We start from the raw sequence: 18,821 nt of genomic DNA, 5'->3' as shown, positions 1-18,821 counted from the left end.
CAGAAGGCTGTGCGGGGTGGGGGGCGGGGAACAGGCAACCTGTGTTGCGCTTGCGCAAAGACTGAGCTGGAAAGGCAGGTGGGGAGGAGAGGGGAGGCGTGCCCGCGACGGGGCGAGGGGGAGGGGGCCGCGCGGCGGCGGCGCCAGGGCGGGCGCGCGTCCGCGGCGGTGATGGCGGTGCGTGAACGCGCGGCGGCAGCAATGGCCGCTCTGGAGCGGCGGGTGCCGAGTCTCGATGACTTCGCGGGACAGAGCTGGAGCTCGTGGGTGGAGCGGGCCGACCTGCCCGCGGCTGACGGTGAGTGAAGCCACCCTAAAGTCCGGGGACCCCATCACTATCTCCCCTCCCCCCTTCCGGGCCCCCGCCAGCTGAGGGGAGCCGCCGACTGGAGCCGCCGTCCGGCTCCCCGGCCCCCCAAACAAAGGACCCGCCGGGTCCTAGTGCCCGCCCGTTCCGTCACCTTCGCGCCTCCGGGTCCTAGCGCCGGCTCACCGTTCGCAGCCCACCCTGCCCACCTCTGCCTCTGCCAGTCCCCAATACCTGCCCCCATATAGGCTTGCCTTTATCATTCTCCTTGCCTGCTGCCCCTCAGCTCGCGCCCCTCCTGCACCTGCCTCCGGCTTTCCCTGGCCGCAACAGTCCTCCACGTGTTTCCCACGCACCCCACTTCTGTGCCCCCTTCCTCACCCGCCTTGTTCCTTCGCCTTTTGCCCCACACCTCCTGCTCCTTTTCGGCATTTGCCTGCAGCTGCAGTGCTTTTAGACCCCCGCCCTCTCCGCGTTAGTTCGTCCGTCCGTCCATCTATCCTCCCTCCCTCCATCCTTCGGTCCATCCATCCATGCCTCCAACCCACTGTCCTTTCCCAGGCCTCTTGCCCTGCCTCTTGGCTCTCTGCTCTTACTCTCACCTTCTCTAGGCCCCTGAGTGCCTTAGTGAGTGGGCCTACAGCCCCTTATTCTGATCTTTGTCTTCTGGGCCCCAGGGAGCACCTGGCCTCGTGGCCTTTCGGGGTGACAGCAGGCATCACGCCCCTGAAGAAGTTTGCAAGTGAGAAGAGGTGGAGGAGGAGACTGCACGGAGGGGTCTCTAATGACACTTGTTCTCCTCTGAGACATCCGACTCCCAGTTTCGTTCTATCCATCATTCCCCGCACTCGCATTTAACGGACTTAGAGTGGGAGCTGCCCCTTGTCTCTTGCGTGCCTAACCCACGACCCCTCATAATCTGGATATTATATAAGATTGTCAACAATCTTCTCATCCTAGAAAGGAGCATATCTGTTAATGGGCATCAGAGAGCAGATCTAAGTGGGAGCCCAGGCCACCCTGGGGCTGCCCCATGCTGGGTGGGCAAGGATGGGGCCATTGTCAGGGTCTGGGTGCATTGAGAACCGGAAATGGAGTCAGACGGGTTTGGTGACTCAGAATTGATTTTTTTTTTTCCAAGGGACAGGGAGGGGGCGTAGAGGAGGGAGGGGGGAGGAGAGAGGTAGGGGGATGGGGAAAAAGCTGCTTTGCACAGCTAAGATGTTTTTGTCATTAACCCAGAAACTGAGGTACAAGGGCAACCCCTGCCCAAAGGCCCTCTAAGAAGGGGAGGGACTTGCATAGCTGACCAAGGAGACTTTGAAGATGCTCAAGGACCAAAGACAGCAGTTTCTCTGCTCTGTGACCATCCTATCAGTGCAGGACCTGAGAAGCTGGGTGTAACTTTGACAATGCTATGGTAACCCAGGTGGAGCAAAATTGAATTCATGGGGGTGGGGACCTGGGAGAGTATCTATTTGGGATGCCACATAGTAGCAGAAATCTCAAGAAGAGACTCAGGGACTTATAGAAACATTGGTTAAGGACGGTTTCCCCTTTAAATGGGGAAGCAGGCCCAGAAAAGAGATGATACTTACCCACAATCACCCAACTAGTTAGCAGTGGAACCCTAAACTGCACCTTGAAGTGAAGGGTCCCATAAGAAAGGTGGATGGATTCTTCTTAGTGGGGCCATCTTAGTCCAGATGCAGCAGGTGAAGGAAGATGGGCATTTGAGAATGACCCACTGAAAGGTTCCCCAAGTGGTCCTAGCACCAGGAGCTTGTCACGGAGTGTGGGCTTCATGCTGTTGAGCTGCAGGCCCTGCTTGGGGCTTCTAGAAAGGGGACAACCTCTGGGTTGTCTTCTGGGAAGAACAGTCTCTGGTAAGGAGAGGCTGGAGACTCTCTAAAACTGGCCCTGAACCTTCTGAGCTGTATTTCTCCTCTAGGGGCTGAGCTGGAGGAGAGTAGCAAAAACATGAAGAAGTTGGATGCCATGACCCTCATTAAAGAAGGTGGGAGTCGACACACATTAGGGCTGGGACCCAGGGCAGACAGGACCACGCTCCACTTTTCCACCACACTACAGAAGGAGGTGGCTGCTTGAAGCAGCTTTCTGGGGACCCTCATTTTAATAGGTCTGAGTCGGCCAGTTGTTCTGGCTCCTGTGACCTGTCGTTGGAGATCCTAATCATAGGTGATTGCCCACTCACTTGAAAGCGTATACCCTTTGGGACTGCTTAGATCGAACTCTGGAAGCTGGGAGCATTCAGCATGGAGCTTGTTATATCAGCGGGGAGGTGAAGTGCCTTCTGAGTGTGGGGTGGGAGTGCTCTCCGATCTTCCAGGGAAACCCTGGGATCTTCAGCCCCAGTGACATGGGCTTCTGTCATTGCAGACATGTCCATCTTCGGGCACTGCCCTGCCCATGATGACTTCTATTTGGTTGTGTGTAACCACTGCAGCCAAGTGGTGAAGCCTCAAGCTTTCCAGAAGCACTGCGGTGAGGGGAGCCCTAGGGAGGAGATAAAGGGACAGGGGAAGGTGGAGCATGGAACTCTGAGGACAGGGTCAGTTGGGAGGTCTCGTGGGGTAATGGAGGGTGGTGTTGAGGATAGGAAGGTCCTGGGGGTGGCTTCAGAGCATTGTGGGGAGTCGGGTTATTGTTTGAACAAAATTCTAGCATCCAGTGGAGTTACGGGAGAAGTTAAGTTCAGGAAGCTGGGTCTTGAATTTTGAGTCTTAAAGGCTCAGATTCATATGGGAAGGAGGCATGTTTACAATCTAATTTATGGAAACTCAGATTCTCTCATGTGAGTTTATGGACAGGGTTAGGCTGGGGAAGGAAGTGGTGATACCACTCACCTTGATTATTCTTTCCACCTCCTGGTGACAGAAAGAAGACATGGGCCCCTCAGCAAGCTTTATGCCCGGGCCCCACCCCCACCTCCAGCCCCTGCCAGCTCTCAGAAATGCCATGTAGTGAATGGGCAGGGCCCAGCTTGTAGGGCCCCAGGTTCCACGAAAACCTCCTCCAGGGAGAAGGGCCAGGGGTCCCGGAGCCGTGGCCACCAGCCTCCTGAGAAGACCCAGAAGGACAACCTCTGGTAAGGAGAAGCTGGAAACTTTCTAAGACTGGCCCTGACCCTGACCCATGGATGGGTTGACATCAATACAGACAGCCCTGGGTCAAGGCATACTCCTCACAGCAGGAGGCAGCTGCCCTGTTTGCAGCTTCCTTCCATATATTCCAGGGAAGATGGGGTCTCCTCTTCCCGTGTTTCACACCCCTGCTGGAGCCCACCCAAATTCCAGGGCTTGGAAAGAGATGGCTCTGGGCTAGAGTCCAGGCCCCAGGCCTCGCCTCCCCTCCCCTCCCCCAGCCAACCCCCTCTCTCTGTGTGTAGCCTTTTCGTGCCTGTGGTGAATCTGGAGAAGATGTCCAGTCTCCCGAAGCCTGATGGACATGGAATCAGGGTGGCCCCACCCTCTGCTTTTCTCAGCCAGCCAGGGGGCCTCACCAAGGACTCCCCTGGAAAACCTCCCATGGCTCCCCCTTCTAAAGAACCTCCTGGCAGAGAGAACATCGAGATCATCCCCAGTGAGGGGTCCAGTCACTGGGCTGAAGGCAGCCCTCCTGAAAAGGAGCCCAGTGGGACCAGGCTGCCCACTAAAACCCACCGGAAGATGGCTCGTGAGTAGCTGTGGTCTTGGGGGTCCAGAATGTAGAGTGGGGACTCCTTTGGGCTGCTTTGTCCTTGGGCTGGATGAGGAGGAGGTCAGGTTTATGGGCCTGGCCATCACAGGTTGTAGGGTATAGGAGCCCCATCACCTCTTGACCTGCTTGCTTCCTGGGAAGCTTCTCTCCATCCTGTGTCTCCTGATCAAGGCTGAGGGAGCCCATGCCCAGGAGGTGAAGTTCTTTCTCACTCTTTTCTCACCTAGATCCAGGGCACCAGACACATCTCACAGCTGGCTTCTCTGGTCTCCCAGATGCCCATGGCTGCTTTTGTTTCTTGATGTGTGTTGCCCTGCTTTGGGCTTGAAGTCCCAAAAGGCGCACCTGAAATTGGGATAGGGATGGTTCTCACACCCAGCAAAGAGATGTTGATGCCCAAAAGTTTATCTGGAAGGTACAGCCCCAGGCTGAGGGCTGGAGTCTCTTCTGCCTTAGTACCAGTTCTCAGGCCCTTGGCAGGAAGCGGCCAGATCCTCCTGTAAACTCCTGGAAATGGTCTTGAGGTTCATTGGAACTGCTTTCCCCACAGGGAAGGAGTGCGACCTCAACAGGCAGTGTGGGGTAATAAATCCAGAGACCAAAAAGATCTGTACCCGCCTGTTGACCTGCAAGGTAACCCCCTTCCCACTGCACGGTGAGGGAGGACAGCACAGGGCTTGCCCACTCCTTCCCTGGGCAAAGAGAGGAATGTCGATGTTACTGAAGGTCCAGCTTAAGGGAGGGCAGTTAGGCCCACCCAAGGGAAGGGGAGATGGGGATGCCCCTCCTGGGCAGAAGGTGGGAACAGTGGGAAGGAGGGAGTTTCCAGATTCCCCCATCCCAAAGGAGGGTTTTGGCCCCATGGGGGAATGAAACAAAGACATATGAACACAGCTGCAAATATGCCCACCTCTCTCCCCGCCCCCCAACTTGCCCAGGCCAAAGCACCCTGCCGTCCCTCACCCCTGCTCAGTTCATACCTACTCCCCAGCTCTCCACTCTGCTGTATTCTAGATCCACTCAGTACACCAGCGCCGGGAAGTCCAGGGCCGGGCCAAGGACTTTGACGTGCTGGTGGCAGAGCTGAAGGCCAACTCCCGCAAAGGGGAGTCTCCCAAGGAGAAGAGCCCAGGGCGCAAGGAGCAAGTTCTCGAGCGCCCCTCCCAGGAGCTCCCCTCCTCGGTCCAGGTTGTGGCAGCGGTGGCTGCTCCCAGCAGCACCTTCTCTGTTCGTGCCAAGCAGACCTACCCATACTGTGTACTGCCCAGGTATGTCTAGAATCCAACCCCTACGTCACCTGGGGGTACTTGGCCCCTAAGCCATCAGGGGCCCCTGGAAACAGGCTCAGGGAGTGTCCTGGAAGAGGCACTCCCTCAGCCCTGAGTGTGGGGGGATTCCTGGGGCTCCTGACAGTGGTGTGGAAGCAGGAGACTCCCCTGTTCCCAACCAAGCATACCACAGCACCCCAGCCTCTCGGCAGCGTGCCAGATCCAACACTCAGGATATGAACATTTTCCCAGCTGCCTCCAACAGGCCGAAACTTGTCACTGGGAAGCTGAAAGGGTCACACTCCTGGGCAAGGCAGCCCTATGTGTATTCACTCACTGGCCCCTTCGTGTGCAGAGGCTATGCCGGACCCCAGGGAGAGCCTGACTTGCTGAAGGAGACACACATGCATCTCTGCCTGTCACACAAGGGGCAGACACGAAACACAGGCTCAGCTCACAGACAGGCTCACAGGAGTATGTGATGCAAGAAGGGGGTTGAGCGAGTTGACTGGGCTGACCAAAGCTGGGTACAGTTTTAACTGCGAAGATTTTCTGGAGGAGGCGGATCTGCAGCAGATTATCCCCTGAGGAGGAAAGGGCTGGGAGGTGAAGGGGCTGGGGAGAGAATCCCTTGGGAGCGGTCTCTTTGTCTTTTACTCTGAGCTTTGTCGTTCCCTCCTGTCCTTCCCTTCCCTCTGTCCTCTTCGGATTGCCCTGCAGGGTGTCTGCCCTGGTGCCCTGCTCTTTGAGCTCGGCGGGTTCAAGGATGCCCCTACTCTGACCCCACAACAGTCACATTCCCCTGGCATCCCTTTTGGCCCTTCCAGGTCCCGGGCCTCCTCCGAGAGTGAATTGGATGACGAAGGCCCCTGTGGTGGTGACGGGGACCCAGGCCTGTTCCCCTTCCCCATGCCCCGGGGTGGGGCCCAGGCCTCCAGCGAAGAGAGTGAGGAGGAGGGGACATCTGACGACCTCCACCCACCCCCTGACTGCCATTATGCAACCCGGCCCCCACGGCCACAGGCGGTAAGGACCTGGAATAGGGGCCTACAGAGGGGGTGGCCCAGCACCCGTGGCCAACAATATGGGGAGGAGGCCAGATCCTGTGTGCAGATGCCATCTGTGCACCCCAGACCCTGCCAACCATGCACCTTCCTTCCGCCTTTAGTTCTGCACCTTTGGGAGCCGGCTGGTGAGCCCAGGATGCTATGTGTTTAGCCGCCGGCTGGACCGGTTCTGCTCAGCACTCAGCTCCATGCTGGAACGGCACCTCAGCTCACACATGTGGAAGTAAGTCTCTTGGGCCCAGAATGGAAGTTCTAGAATGGAAATTCCCAAGTTCCAGACATACCTGGGCTTCAGAAGCCCTGATCTTTCCTGTATACCCATAGGTGTGCCTTGGCTATTTGCCAGCAGGACCCCAGATAGGGAGTAGCATGAAAAGGAGGTGGGAAAACTTGGCAGCCTAGAGTTTGGCTAAGGCAGGGTATGGAAGAGTGGTCTGGGGTGAATCTAGACTCTCATCCATCACTTCCAGTACCTTTTGGGTAACTAGAGATAGGGAATGCCCAAACCAAGATTTAAAATGAAGTTCCTAGTGGGCTACCTCCTAGTTAGTATGTACTAGCTAATTCCTCTCCACAGGCACACCCCTGTGTCTTCTTCCTAACCCTCAGTTCCAGCATCTCCCAGCAGATGGCAGCAACTCTGGGGCTCTGCTGGCCATTTATAGGTGGGGCAAAGAGACTGGAGTGTGTCTTGTGTTGGGGGAAGCTGTCTTGTTTGCTTGGCAGTCACAGTGGGGCTTTCTTTTTGCTACAGGAAGATCCCACCGGCAGCTGAACCTCCAGCTCACCTTGTCAACTCCCCGTTATCTGCTCCCCTGAGCCCATCCTCTACAGGCACCTGCCCCCGCCTTCCAGGTCCACCCCCGAGACCTGCCTGCCCAGCCTCCACGCCCCCCACCAAGGACAACCTTGTCCCCAGCTACCCTGCAGGCTCCCCCAGCGTGGCGGCTGCCTGTAGCCAGGCAGAGTGCATGGGCGGGAGCCAGGCTATCACCTCACCACTGCCTGCCAACACGCCATCCCCGTCCTTCAGCAAGCTGCCGCCTTCCAAGGCCAGCAAGTCATCCAAAGGCAAGGACGGGGTGGAGGTGGAGGCCCCTTCTCGAAAGCGGAAGTTGTCCCCTGGCCCCACCACTCTTAAACGGACCTGCATCCTGGAGCCCACTGGAAAAGGGAAACCCTCTGGCTGTAGGGGCCTCTCGGCCAAAACTAAAACAGCCCTGAGCATGGGGCTTAACGGGACAATGGGGCCAAGAGTGAAGCGGGCAGGGCCCCTGGACTGTCGTGGCTCCCCTCATCAGCTCCCCACACCAGTCAAGGCTTCTCAGCTAGAGAACCGGGGAGCAGCTGGACACCCAGCCAAGGCCCTGCCAACCAACTGCCTCTCTGAGGAGGAGGTGGCCAAGAAGCGGAAAAACCTGGCCACTTACTGCCGGCCAGTGAAGGCCAAGCACTGTCAGGCTGGTGCCCCTGCTGATGTGGCCTGCTCTGTGCGCCGCAAGAAGCCAGGCCCGGCCCTGGCCTTTGAGGAGAAGTGCTCAACACTGAAGGTACCAGCCAGGCTCCCTGAAGATTGATGAGGGTGGGGCACACAGGGGGTACCTGATACAGAGAAGATGCTACATTGGTGTTTGTGCAGGGAAAGGGAGGAAGGGGAAGTTGAGAGAGTTCCTGGACTGTTTTCTTTAGGAAGAGGTAGGTCAGTTCATAGCAAAGTGACTCCAGCTTTTTGCCTGGTGAACCTTCCCCTATCCCTAACCCTTTCCCTTGGGCTGAGGTGATGCGGCACCCCTCCACCCCTGCTTTTGCTATAATCAAAGGGCTACTTCTTTCTGAATTGGCTGTGACCCTCATTCCAGGTACTGGAGCTACCTCTGTTCCCTGAAGGAAAGGGAGTTTGAGTCCCTGGGTCACAGCCTAACATGCCGAGCAGCAAGGTGGGTGGGCTGGTCTCACTGGTTTTTCCTCTGGGCATCAGGGCCTTGAAGGGCAGGCACACAACCCCATGTCCACTTATGCACATGTGCCCACCTCCAGGTGTGCAGGTGACAGGCAAGTTCTCCAGGGTTTCCAGTAAAGCCTGCAGCCAGTTTTATTTGCCTCTTCTGGTGGGAGCCCTGGTGTAGTGTGCCATGTGCTCTCCATATGATCTCTGCCAGGAGGGACTTACTGGAGGTGGGATGGGGGTGCTCTCCTGGGTTAGATGTGGGCCTAATCATAAACCCTGTGTGTTCTCCAGCTTCACTACCCAGGCTGCCCCTGGTGAGCTGGCATTCATCTTCCCCTTTGCTCGGTTTTACTCACCAGGCCAGCAGAAGGAAATCAAGCTTTAGCCCCTGTAGTCCACACAGTTCACTGGGTAGGACAGCTGGCAGGCCCCCACCCTGACCCTTTCTCTCGCCTCTTGTCTTCCTGCAGTCAAAAGCCCATTAACGAGAAAGTGCCTGCCCACTGCACCGGAGCCGCCAGCACCTCCTCCCCTCCAGATCCGGGCCCCAGGCTGCTGCCGCTTTTTATAACTTTATATTATTTTTTTTAAGAAAAAAAGCTCTTTAAAATACCTCAAGACTGTCTCCCTGTTCTGTTGCTGCTATGAAAATATAAAAACAGAAACATAGAAAAGGAAGGAAAAAAATAACAAAATGAGTGTCCTTACTGTCCCCAGCCCTACCCTGGGAGGCTGAGATGATAGGCAGCCAGACTCCAGCTCCCATAGCTTGCCTGCAAAAGTCTCTTATGCTCATTATTATTATTATTATTGTCATCTTGTCATTTTCAATAGTGTGAAAAATGTTTGTGTCACTGGGGTAGTCTTTCCAGATAGGATGATGAGGCGTGTGGCTCTGAATGAGTAAGGCTTCCTGAGTCTTGACACCAGAGACGACTATGGTCCCATTGGGAAGAGAAACTTGAGGAGGGAGCTGCACTTCTGGCTCTTTCTAGGATCCTTGCCCTGAGGGTCTGGGAATTGGCTTGTGACCCTTTTCCGCTCCTTCAGCAACCCTAGGCATCCATCCCTCCCTGAATTATTGCCTGCTTTTCTTCAGCTGTTCCTGCAGCCTCATTTTCTCAGCCACTTAGGGAGCTTGAGCTGGGTTAGTCATTGCTGTTGGGATGTTCCTGTTTTCTATTGGACAGCCTTCCTTCCCTGCCTGTGGGTTTGCCTTTAAGGAAGGGGGTAGAACCTTTCCCAGGGAGGCCTCCTTGGGTTGAACCACCCCTTTTTTGGAGGCAGGAAGGGAAAAGGCATCATCACTTGCAGAACTGGTGGTGTGGGAGGTCACAGGAGTGTGGGAGGCCTTGGTCCTTCAGGATCACCTGGCTCCTCAGGGCTGAGCAGCTGCTGAGGAGGCGGCAGGGCTGAGAATGCCCTAGTTATTCCATTTATCTCGCTGGGGACCACTCCCGTGCAGATGCGAGAGGAGACTTGCATTTCCCTCCTTTGGTCCACCAGGTTCAAGGCACTATATTTTGGCGATGTCCTTTCCTATTCTCCTTGCTCTTAGGCAGGGAGGAAGCTTGTTCCCTGAACAAGACAAAAGGAGGTGACAGGAGACAGTGCACAGCCAGGGAAGTCCAGTACTACTAGAAATCGGCTCCAAACACTGGTTTCACACTCTTGGTTCAGCGTACCAAGTGTGTGATTTGGGGTTTCACTGAAATCGTTTGCCACAAATGTAATTTCCACAGGCTGCTTGGGATTTAGGCCCTTGTAGACAGACACACAGATACAAATGAAGGTGGGCTGGGAACTGTTCCGTCCCCTTCTGCCTCCGGGCTCTCGCGGGAGCGGGCCTCTCCGGGGCACTCGCGCTTCCCCCCCAGCCCCCAGAGGGCGCTGTGGGCCACTCCGCCGGACTGCCGGCGGCGTCCCCGGGGAGGAGCCTCTCCTGCAGCCGCCGCCGCCTCCGCGATCGCAAACCCGGAAGACGTGTTCGGGCAGCTGGAGTGTACGGGCCCGCCGGCCACTGCCATGCAGCCCCTGGAGGTAGGTCTGGTTCCCGCTCCAGCTGGGGAGCCGAGACTGACCCGCTGGCTGCGGAGAGGCAGTGGGATCTTGGCGCACCTGGTAGCTTTGGGCTTCACCATCTTTCTGACAGCGCTGTCCCGGCCAGGAACCAGTGAGTGTGCGGGGCGGGGTTGCGGAAGGGGGCGGAGCGGAGATGCTGGAGGGGCAGCGCTTGGGAGCCCCGGGAGAGTTGGAGGAGGGACCCCAGCAGTAAAGCGGAGACAGAAACAGTGGAGGGATTTTGAGGGCCTGGTGGGGCGGGGCCGCAGGGATCCTGGAATAATGGGGTTTTGGGTGCTGTGGGGGAAAGGGCAGACGATTGAACAGACCGAACTACTTCCTCAGAAACAGGTCCCCTGATGGAGGATAGAAGTGAAGGAGGCCGGGCGCGGTGGGTCATGCCTGAAATCCCAGCACTTTGGGAGGCCGACGCGGGTGGATCACTTGAGGTCAGGAGTTCGAGACCAGCCTGGCCAACATGGTGAAACCCCGTCCTTACTAAGAATACAAAAATTAGCCAGGCGTGATGGCGCGCGCCTGTAGTTCCAGCTACTTGGGAGGCTGAGGGAGGAGAATCGCTTGAACCCGGGAGGTGGAGGCTGCAGTGAGCCGAGATTGCACCACTGCATTCCACCCTGTGTGACAGAGCGAGACTCCGTCTCAAAAAAAAAAAAAAAAAAAAAAAGGGCAGAGGACTGGGCTGCCAGCTGAGAGGTGCTGAACGGGGAACCTGGGCCAAACTGTTGTATGTGTGTGGATAGGGAGGCCCTCTTGGTTGCTCACCCTGGGGCTCCTTGGCTGCTCACCCTGGGGCTCCTTGGCTGCTCCACTTTGTCCTTAGTTCCTGTGCCCGATTAGGACTGGGGATGGTACTTTTCTCCTGTGGCTAGATTCTTTGGGTTCCACCTAGCTACAGGGGCAGGAACAATGGTACCAAGCCCTCAGCCTGTTCTCTTTGATTCTTAGGTCTTTTCTCCTGGCACCCTGTATTCATGGCCTTGGCGGTGAGTTTAGGCTTCTATCTGATTTGTTTGGGTATGCCTCACCTCATTCTCCCAGGGAAGCACCCAGCTTTCAGAAAGCTCAGCCTTTCTAAGGCTAAGACAGGTGGAGGAAACACCTAGGGCTCATCTTTCCCTGCAGCCTATGGGATTGGGAAACCTGGAGGGCTGGGCCGTAGGCAGTTGTCAGATGGCTGAAAAGGGCGGGAGGGCATGGAAGATATTTCTTTCTCCATTGGGGCCTGAAAGGAGAAGTGGGGAGAGGTGTTATCCGGTCATCTCCCGACTTGTCCCCAAAGTTCAGGAAGAAGTTTAACATTTGCTGCTTCACTGGTCAAGAAATGGGAGCCATTGTAGAGGTTGGGATGGGGAGATGTCATCCTGAACGAGGAGACGTGCACTCGAGTGCTGATTCCCAAATGTTCCCAGAAATGTTGAGCTGTGAGGCTGGTGGTCCTGGTTGAACTTATTTAACCCTTACCCTTTGTCCTCTTTGTTAGGATGTATGAGAGCACCTCCTTTTGCTCAGGCCTCCAAGCCAGACATGAGGCTTACTGGCTCTCTCCTATGTTCACAGTTCTGCCTCTGCATGGCTGAAGCCATCCTACTCTTCTCACCTGAACACTCCCCGTTCTTCTTCTGCTCCCGAAAAGCCCGGATCCGGCTCCATTGGGCAGGGCAGACCCTAGCCATCCTCTGTGCAGCTCTGGGCCTGGGCTTCATCATCTCCAGCAGGACCCGCAGTGAGCTGCCTCATCTGGTGTCCTGGCACAGCTGGGTGGGAGCCCTGACACTGCTGGCCACTGGTGTCCAGGCACTGTGTGGGCTCTGCCTCCTTTGTCCCCGGGCAGCCAGGGTCTCAAGGGTGGCTCGCCTCAAGCTTTACCATCTGACGTGTGGACTGGTGGTCTACCTGATGGCTACAGTAACGGTGCTTCTGGGCATGTACTCAGTGTGGTTCCAGGCCCAGATCAAAGGTGCGGCCTGGTACCTGTGCCTGGCACTGCCCGTCTATCCAGCCCTGGTGATCATGCACCAGATCTCCAGATCCTACTTGCCGAGGAAGAAAATGGAAATGTGAGTTCCCGCGAACTCTGAATCTAGGTGGGACGCTTGCCTTGAACATCATGGTTCCTTTGGTGATCTATAAGGGATCTATTTCAGAAGTGGTCAGGTTTTTGCACTTCTTGGCTGGTCCAGGGACTGCAGAAACCAAAGCTGCTATTGTTGAGGAATAATTCAGTGGGTCAAAATAGGGAGATGTACTGGGTATGAGTAGAAGGTGATGGAGAGCCTGATCCTGAAGCCTCTACTTGATGAGAGACAGAGTTTTGGGTGGTGATAGTGATGTGCTGGTGGTCATTTCTTGCTTGTGTGCCTGATGAAAAATTGGGTTCCTGTAAGTTACGAATGGCATCCATGGATATTTGGGTTACTTTTAAGAAAGCAGTGTGATGCAGTGGAGAGAGCCCATGGGTCTTATTTATGGGATATGGTCCTCTTAGGCTGTGTTGTACAACCTTAGGTACATTCCATATCTTAAGACCACCATTTCTTCATCTGTGAAATGTTTCTAAACAATCTCTAAGTCCCTTCCTTCTCTAATATACAGCATCTGTCAGGTCAGTGTCTCAGAACACCCTCCCAGCTGTGGACCACGTGGTCCACTTAGCAGACTCAGGGGGGTAGTTCTTTACTCTCCCTTTCCTCCCCTGGAGGGACAGCTCTGCCCTTGAGGCCCTTCAGAAATTTGTGCTGATTTGGTCCCTGTGCCAGGGCACAGGGGGTCAGGCACTGTGGAGAGAAGGGACTCAGGTGAGGGTCTTCTGGACTCTAAGACGGTAAAGGCACTGAAGTCACTTTAAAGCTTTTGGAGAAGCAGGAGGGCATTGGCTTAACCAAGCCGAAGGCTCCTGGCTGGGCTGCCTAGCCCAGCTAAGATCTTCCTTCAGCCCACCTCAGGATCTGCGCTTGAGGGCTGCAGGGCCTGCGTGTGCTCCCTCCCCCGAAATCACTTCTCAGGGCAAAGGAGCCCCAGGCATCTCATGCTTTGCCCTTCTTAGGGCTCAGGTTCTTGCCTTAGCACATAGCTTCTGGGAGCTTTTTTGAAGCTTTTCATAAGGGCCAAGGAAGTGGGGCAGGGCTTTTCTGATCCAAAGAAAACAAAGTTTCTCTGGTTACCCCTCTTCCCTTGTTATCTAAGCTTTCCTCAGTTGTCATCTCTTGCCAGCTCTTTGGTCCAAGAGGGGGCTAAGTTTGGTGCCAGCTGGCAAATGAGGGCTGGACTCTCTTCCCTCCAGAGACCACCACCCTCTTTGCTGCAGCTGAAAGTAGTTCCCCAGGCTGCCCTCGGTGGTGAGGACTGGATGCTAGACTGCTTAGCTGTGGTCTGGGCTCAGTTGAGAAGATAGGATCTCCCTAGATCATGGCAAGGCCTGACAACAGCTGAGCCAGGAAAGTGCTGCTGAGGCAAGTAGACATAGCTCGCAGGGAACTCTGGGAAGCCTGGGGTGTAGGCGCTGGAGCTCTAGTTCTCAGGAGCAGGGGCAGGTGTCCCTAGATGTTAGTGTTGTGGATGTCCTGGGTCTTCTGAAGATTCAGGTCCTCCTCTCCGGGTAGCTCAGAAGTAAGGAGGTTGGTTTGATTCAATAGTACAAGAATGGGGACAGCAAGGGCAGAAGTGTCCTCTCCACGTACCTCATTATGCCCCTCCTGGGGGAGATTGCATCTCCAGGACAAGCATCTAAAGGAGCCCCCTGCTGTGCAGAGGGGTATTGTTCCTGTCTCCATTGTCCTCCCTCCTCTCAAACTCTCCAGTGTGGTGTGAACTCAGAAGAAACGGTTACTGGGGCTGCATGGAGAATCTCACCTGCGGTGATTTTGATCCAGGGACTGCATCTCCTCTTTCCTCATCACAGCCAGTGCTGAGAGGCTCATTCTACCTGCCGCAGGGTAGGAGGGCCAGGCAAAGTTCACCAGCTTGCTCTAAGAGCAAGCAGGCAATGCCATAAAGCCTGAGCCTGCCTGAGGTGCTGCCTCCTCCCAGGTGGTGCGGGGGCTGGTGGGCGGGCGGGCAGGCGTGCTGACAGCCGGCAGTTTGCGTGGGCTGTGCCATCTGATGTCTATTCCCAGCCCTGGGAGGAAGGGGGAGTCATTTATATTCTGCAGGAGGAAGGGGCCCCAGCTGTCGCCTTTCTGACCAGCAGGCCTGGAGGGCAGGGGCACAGAGCAGAGAGGGCACTGGTGGTCTCCTGCTTAGCCTGGTCTGACTGCAGTGTAGGGAATAGGTCACCAGGAGGAGCCCTTCATCTTGGCAGGCCTGATTGTGGAGGGACTTCCCTCCCCTTTTTTTCCATTTCTCCCTCCATCACCACCTGCCCTCACATCCTAGGGCAGCATCTGGACAGCCATTAGACTTCAGTGCCAGGGCACTCTTCCTCCAGCTGGGATCTCAGTGGCTCCCAGCTGCATGGGCTCCTGCTTGTGTGTTCCCTCCTCCGCCATCCTCTGTTCCCCGCACCTCCCTTATTCTGCTCATGTCTGGGGCATTCACTTGGCTCCTCAGCAAGGAAGCAAACGCCTTGGAGGAGAAGCACATGGTTGCCCTTTTGTCCTTGCTCCCTGGCTAGGGAAAGCTGCTAGTGGTCAGCCTGTTTTGCCTTTTTTTTTTTTTTTTTTTTTTAAAAAGCCAGGGCAGGGTGCTTAGATTTTAAAAATTTGCTTGTCATTTGCACAAATTTTTTTATCAAGCTAAGTCCTGATTCCAAATTTGATTATATTCCAAATTTGATTATATTCCAAATTTGATTATATTCAGATTCAACCTTGAGGACATTAGAAATATAGATGGCTTCTGTATCCAAATCTGAATGGAAATGAGATCACCCTTCTGGGTTCAGATACCCCTCCCAAGGCCCCGTCTTTTCTGTAACCACCCCTCCTCTGAGCCCCATCATGGCTGGGGCTGGTAGGGAATGGGAGGAGCTCTGTGTCTGGGGAAGTCCTCCAGCCTCACCTTCTTGGCTCTTAAGTGGTAGGCTGTTACCACTTGCCAGCCTGGGCCTCCTCTCTCCCCACCCTTTCACAAGGCAGGCTGCCCTTCCGCACTCACTGGCCCATCCCTTCTTTCTCATCGTCCCACCCTTCCACCCCCGTGCATGGCTGCTGTAGGTCTGGTTTTTTTGTTTGTTTGTTTTTTAAGACGGAGTCTCACTCTGCCGCCAGGCTGGAGTGCAGTGGCACAATCTTGGCTCACTGCAACCTCTGCCTCCCGGGTTCAAGCGATTCTCCTGCCTCAGCCTCCCGAGTAGCTGGGACTACAGGCATGTGCCACCATATCCAGCTAATTTTTGTATTTTTAGTAGAGATGGGGTTTCACCATGTTGGCCAGGATCTCTTGACCTCGTGATCTGCCTGCCTTGGCCTCCCGAAGTGCTGTGATTACTGGCGTGAGCCACCATGCCTAGCCAGGTCTTGTTTTTAAAACCTCACTGTGGGAGATTCAGGCATCCTCCCTAAGCCAACTGGCCGCTGTGCTAAAGCCTGTTCAGAGTTAATAATAATCATTAGCTAAATGGTGCTGGGGCCTTTCAGCTTCAGATCTCTAAGCACTTGCAAGCTGAGTCAGTCAGCCCTCACCTTCGCCCTCCTTCCTGGGCTGCAGAGTGTAACAGGATGGGAAGGCACTGTGGGAAGGAAGTCAGGAATCTTGCTGCTAGCCACGCCTTGCAGTGACTGTTGTCTGGGAGTGGGCACTGAGTCCTCTCAGTAAACTAATAAGACTTGCACCTGACAAAGGTCAAGATAGTAGGGAGCACAGTGTGTGCTAGGCTGAGACCTATGGTGGTGGCAGGGGTGGCTGTTGAGCCTGAACTTCCAGTACTCCTGCCCTTCCTTCGTTTACCTGTCTTGGCCTCCAGGGGGCACCCCTGGTCTTGATGCTTCAAGCCCAGCATTTCTGGGTCCCCTCTGCAAGCTCAGAGAGCAGGGAGGCTTCTGGTAGTGCTCCTGATGCCCCTGTGTCTGGTTGGCACAAAGATCCTGTGTAACATGAAATCAAAGGTGCATCGGCTTGAGGGCTGGGAAACCTGCAGTATGGGTTTACTCCGTCCCTATCACGGGTGTGGCTGTGGGCAAACCACTTCTTGCCTGACCTACCTCACAGGGATGTTGTGAGGGTTTGATGAGAGAATGAATGTTAATAGGAATTGGAAAATTCAAAGCATTAAACACATGTAAACAGGTGGTATTATTATGTTCTTGTCCTTCTCTTTCACTGAGCCAGGCTTTGGGCTTTATGCTTCTTAGGCAATAAACAGTTACGGATAATGACAGGGGATCTAAGTCTCAGAGAGTTGTTCTGGCCATCATAAGAAAACATGGACACATTTCTTCCTTCCAGATGCAAGGTCAGCTCTTACCAACTCCTGCCAGAAATGCCACCAAGGCCATGACTAGTGAAGTTTGCCGTAAGTGCTGCCTACCTGGTGTTCCCAAATCACAGGGCAGACTGCAGATCTCGGAGTCAGTACAATTGCTCCCTAGGTCCAGCCTGAAGTTCCTGGAGCTGGTCTTCGTCGGGAGCTGCAGGTCACAAGTCTATCTAAATCTCTCCTAATTCTGCCCTTCTGAGGGAAAAGTGGGGCAGACAAGCTAGGAAGGGAGGAGCAACTGGAGCAAACAGCATCGCCACATACCCTCTGTTTCCCGAAGCCACAGAACGAGCAACACCTGCCTCAGGCATTGGAGATGCAGAGCAGGGACCCCTGGCTTCCCAGGGTCCACAGCCTGGTTTCCCTTTCCCCATTTCAGGCTCTTGGAGTAGGATCAGTCCCCTCCTCCTCCAAGTGCTTTATTGGCATTCACACACACACACACGCACACACACACACACACACACACTGAAAGCAGTTCTGTTTAAATTTTAAATTGGGGAAGGATACTTTCCATTCCATTTGAGAGCAGCAGCAGTCTGCCTGGAGTGGATGCAAAGAAGCAGGAACAGCAAAACAGCAGTGCAGAGGCTTGAATATTCGTTTTTTATCTTAATTGTTTTTTCTGTCCTGGGATCCAGGAATGAAATACTAGTCAGGCATTGTGTGCAGAGCCTCAGCAGTTCTCACCAGCACTGCATAGAGAAGACAAGCTGAAAGGCAGAACTGCCCTGGAGGGTGGTTTGAAGTAGCCCGTCTCCAGCATGGCGCTGGGCTTAACCCCTTCATGTAGGCAGAAATTACCTCCAGTGAGGGGACCTTCCCCCTACCCACCCACTCAGGAGACTTGGCTAGTCACCAGATGCATCACAGAATAACAATCTCAGTTTATAATCCACCTGCTATTGCTAGGATTTCCCAGATGAGTTTTTAACCTCTGTTGGAAGCAGATTAAGGAACGACTTCAGGCTATTCAGTGGTATCTGAGGAGCCAACTCTGTCTCACTGAGTATACATGAGTGGCCCCCTAGCACCCCTATCTTTAAAGCAGATACCCAGTTATCTCATGGTGCTTTCTAAGGATGCTCAGTTCTGCTCAGGTCCCCCAAAAGCAAACTATGACCAAGTGAGGGAGCAGTGGGAGGTGAGGGAAACACAGCACAAAGTACAATCCAACTCCAGTACTTGCCAACCTGTGTGTGTGCGCACAGGCACGCATACACCAGCCTTGGAGGCAATGACTCCTGCCTAATGTATGCCAGTCTCACCTAATGTATGCCAGTGCCAAAGGGCATCCAGAAGTCCCACTGCAGGGCTCCACGTCCTGGCTTACTGCAGGTTGGTTCTCTCAGGCCATGGTTCCAACCAGGGAGAGTAAACAAGCTGACTAGATTGGAGGCCTCAGGGCAGGTCTAAGTGTCTTCACCATTTTGCATTTTCCACCTGAGGGTGTAGAAGCCTGATGAAGGGGCTTGACTGGCAGCTGCTTTAGCCTTCCTCTCTCAAGCCCCAGGAGAGGAAGCATCCAGCACAAGCTTACTGCGGCTAGACCAGAAAAGCCAACCGTCCCACTGCAGGGGCCTGAGCCTTTTCTGCTATGTGGGTGGGGAAAGTGAAGCTTCCCCACTGGTTTCCTGGGAGATACAAGATAAGTGGTGCAAGAAGTGCAAATGCAGAAAGGGAAGGAGTTGAGAGACTGGGGGGAAGAGAGGCCAGGTTAGCCAATGCACTGAACTCATCTGTTCTCAAAGAAAACTGTCATATTAGCCTCCTCTCTCCCCGCAAGTGCTACCTAAGAGGAGCCAGGGTAAGTGCTGCAAGGCATGGCAGACAAAATTGCACATCTTGGCCAGAATCTAAGGAACTTCTTGTGGTTTGGGGGAGGTGGTGGGGAGGTGGTGAGGATGTGGGTGGTGGGTGGGTGGGGGGTGTTGAAGAGATGCAGCCATGGACTTCCTTGGGCTTGGCACAGGCCAAAACAGAAGAGAGAACTCCAAGTAGTCCTCATCAGACTTGC

The 18,821-nt window shown here is 54.8% G+C and overlaps 2 protein-coding genes across 15 annotated transcripts; both read left to right on the top strand.

Moving 5' to 3' along the window:
• The first annotated feature begins 116 nt into the window (after positions 1-116).
• Positions 117-8,928, top strand: ATXN7L2 (ataxin 7 like 2). Of its 6 annotated transcripts, none has more exons than XM_054462289.2 (12): positions 122-298; positions 2,259-2,324; positions 2,708-2,812; positions 3,206-3,416; positions 3,717-4,003; positions 4,578-4,660; positions 5,042-5,295; positions 6,123-6,321; positions 6,464-6,585; positions 7,117-7,912; positions 8,222-8,299; positions 8,781-8,928. In XM_054462289.2, the coding sequence occupies exons 1-11, from the start codon at positions 172-174 to the stop codon at positions 8,261-8,263; spliced, it is 2,292 nt and encodes a 763-aa protein (XP_054318264.1). In that variant the 5' UTR covers positions 122-171; the 3' UTR covers positions 8,264-8,299; positions 8,781-8,928. The 6 variants fall into 6 exon arrangements, with proteins under 6 accessions (XP_054318352.1, XP_054318264.1, XP_054318704.1 ...); XM_054462729.2 differs by having other exon boundaries at positions 166-1,049; positions 1,550-2,324; XM_054462817.2 differs by having other exon boundaries at positions 166-1,727.
• A 1,168-nt stretch (positions 8,929-10,096) lies between these two features.
• On the top strand, positions 10,097-16,620 carry LOC129019794 (probable transmembrane reductase CYB561D1). Of its 9 annotated transcripts, none has more exons than XM_063652273.1 (4): positions 10,097-10,350; positions 11,338-11,375; positions 11,873-12,449; positions 14,190-16,620. In XM_063652273.1, exons 1-4 carry the CDS (start codon positions 10,097-10,099, stop codon positions 14,197-14,199), a joined length of 879 nt encoding a protein of 292 aa, XP_063508343.1. In that variant the 3' UTR covers positions 14,200-16,620. The 9 variants fall into 9 exon arrangements, with proteins under 9 accessions (XP_063508343.1, XP_063508346.1, XP_063508348.1 ...); XM_063652278.1 differs by having other exon boundaries at positions 10,213-10,483; positions 11,950-12,449; XM_054463602.2 differs by adding an exon at positions 10,717-10,820 and having other exon boundaries at positions 10,213-10,483; positions 11,950-16,620.
• The last annotated feature ends 2,201 nt before the right edge of the window (positions 16,621-18,821 follow it).

Source organism: Pongo pygmaeus, chromosome 1 (assembly GCF_028885625.2).
Source record: "Pongo pygmaeus isolate AG05252 chromosome 1, NHGRI_mPonPyg2-v2.0_pri, whole genome shotgun sequence".
In the NCBI taxonomy this organism is placed as follows: domain Eukaryota; kingdom Metazoa; phylum Chordata; class Mammalia; order Primates; family Hominidae; genus Pongo; species Pongo pygmaeus.
Note: the sequence above shows the minus strand (reverse complement) of the source record. Positions and strands in the feature narration are given on the sequence as shown.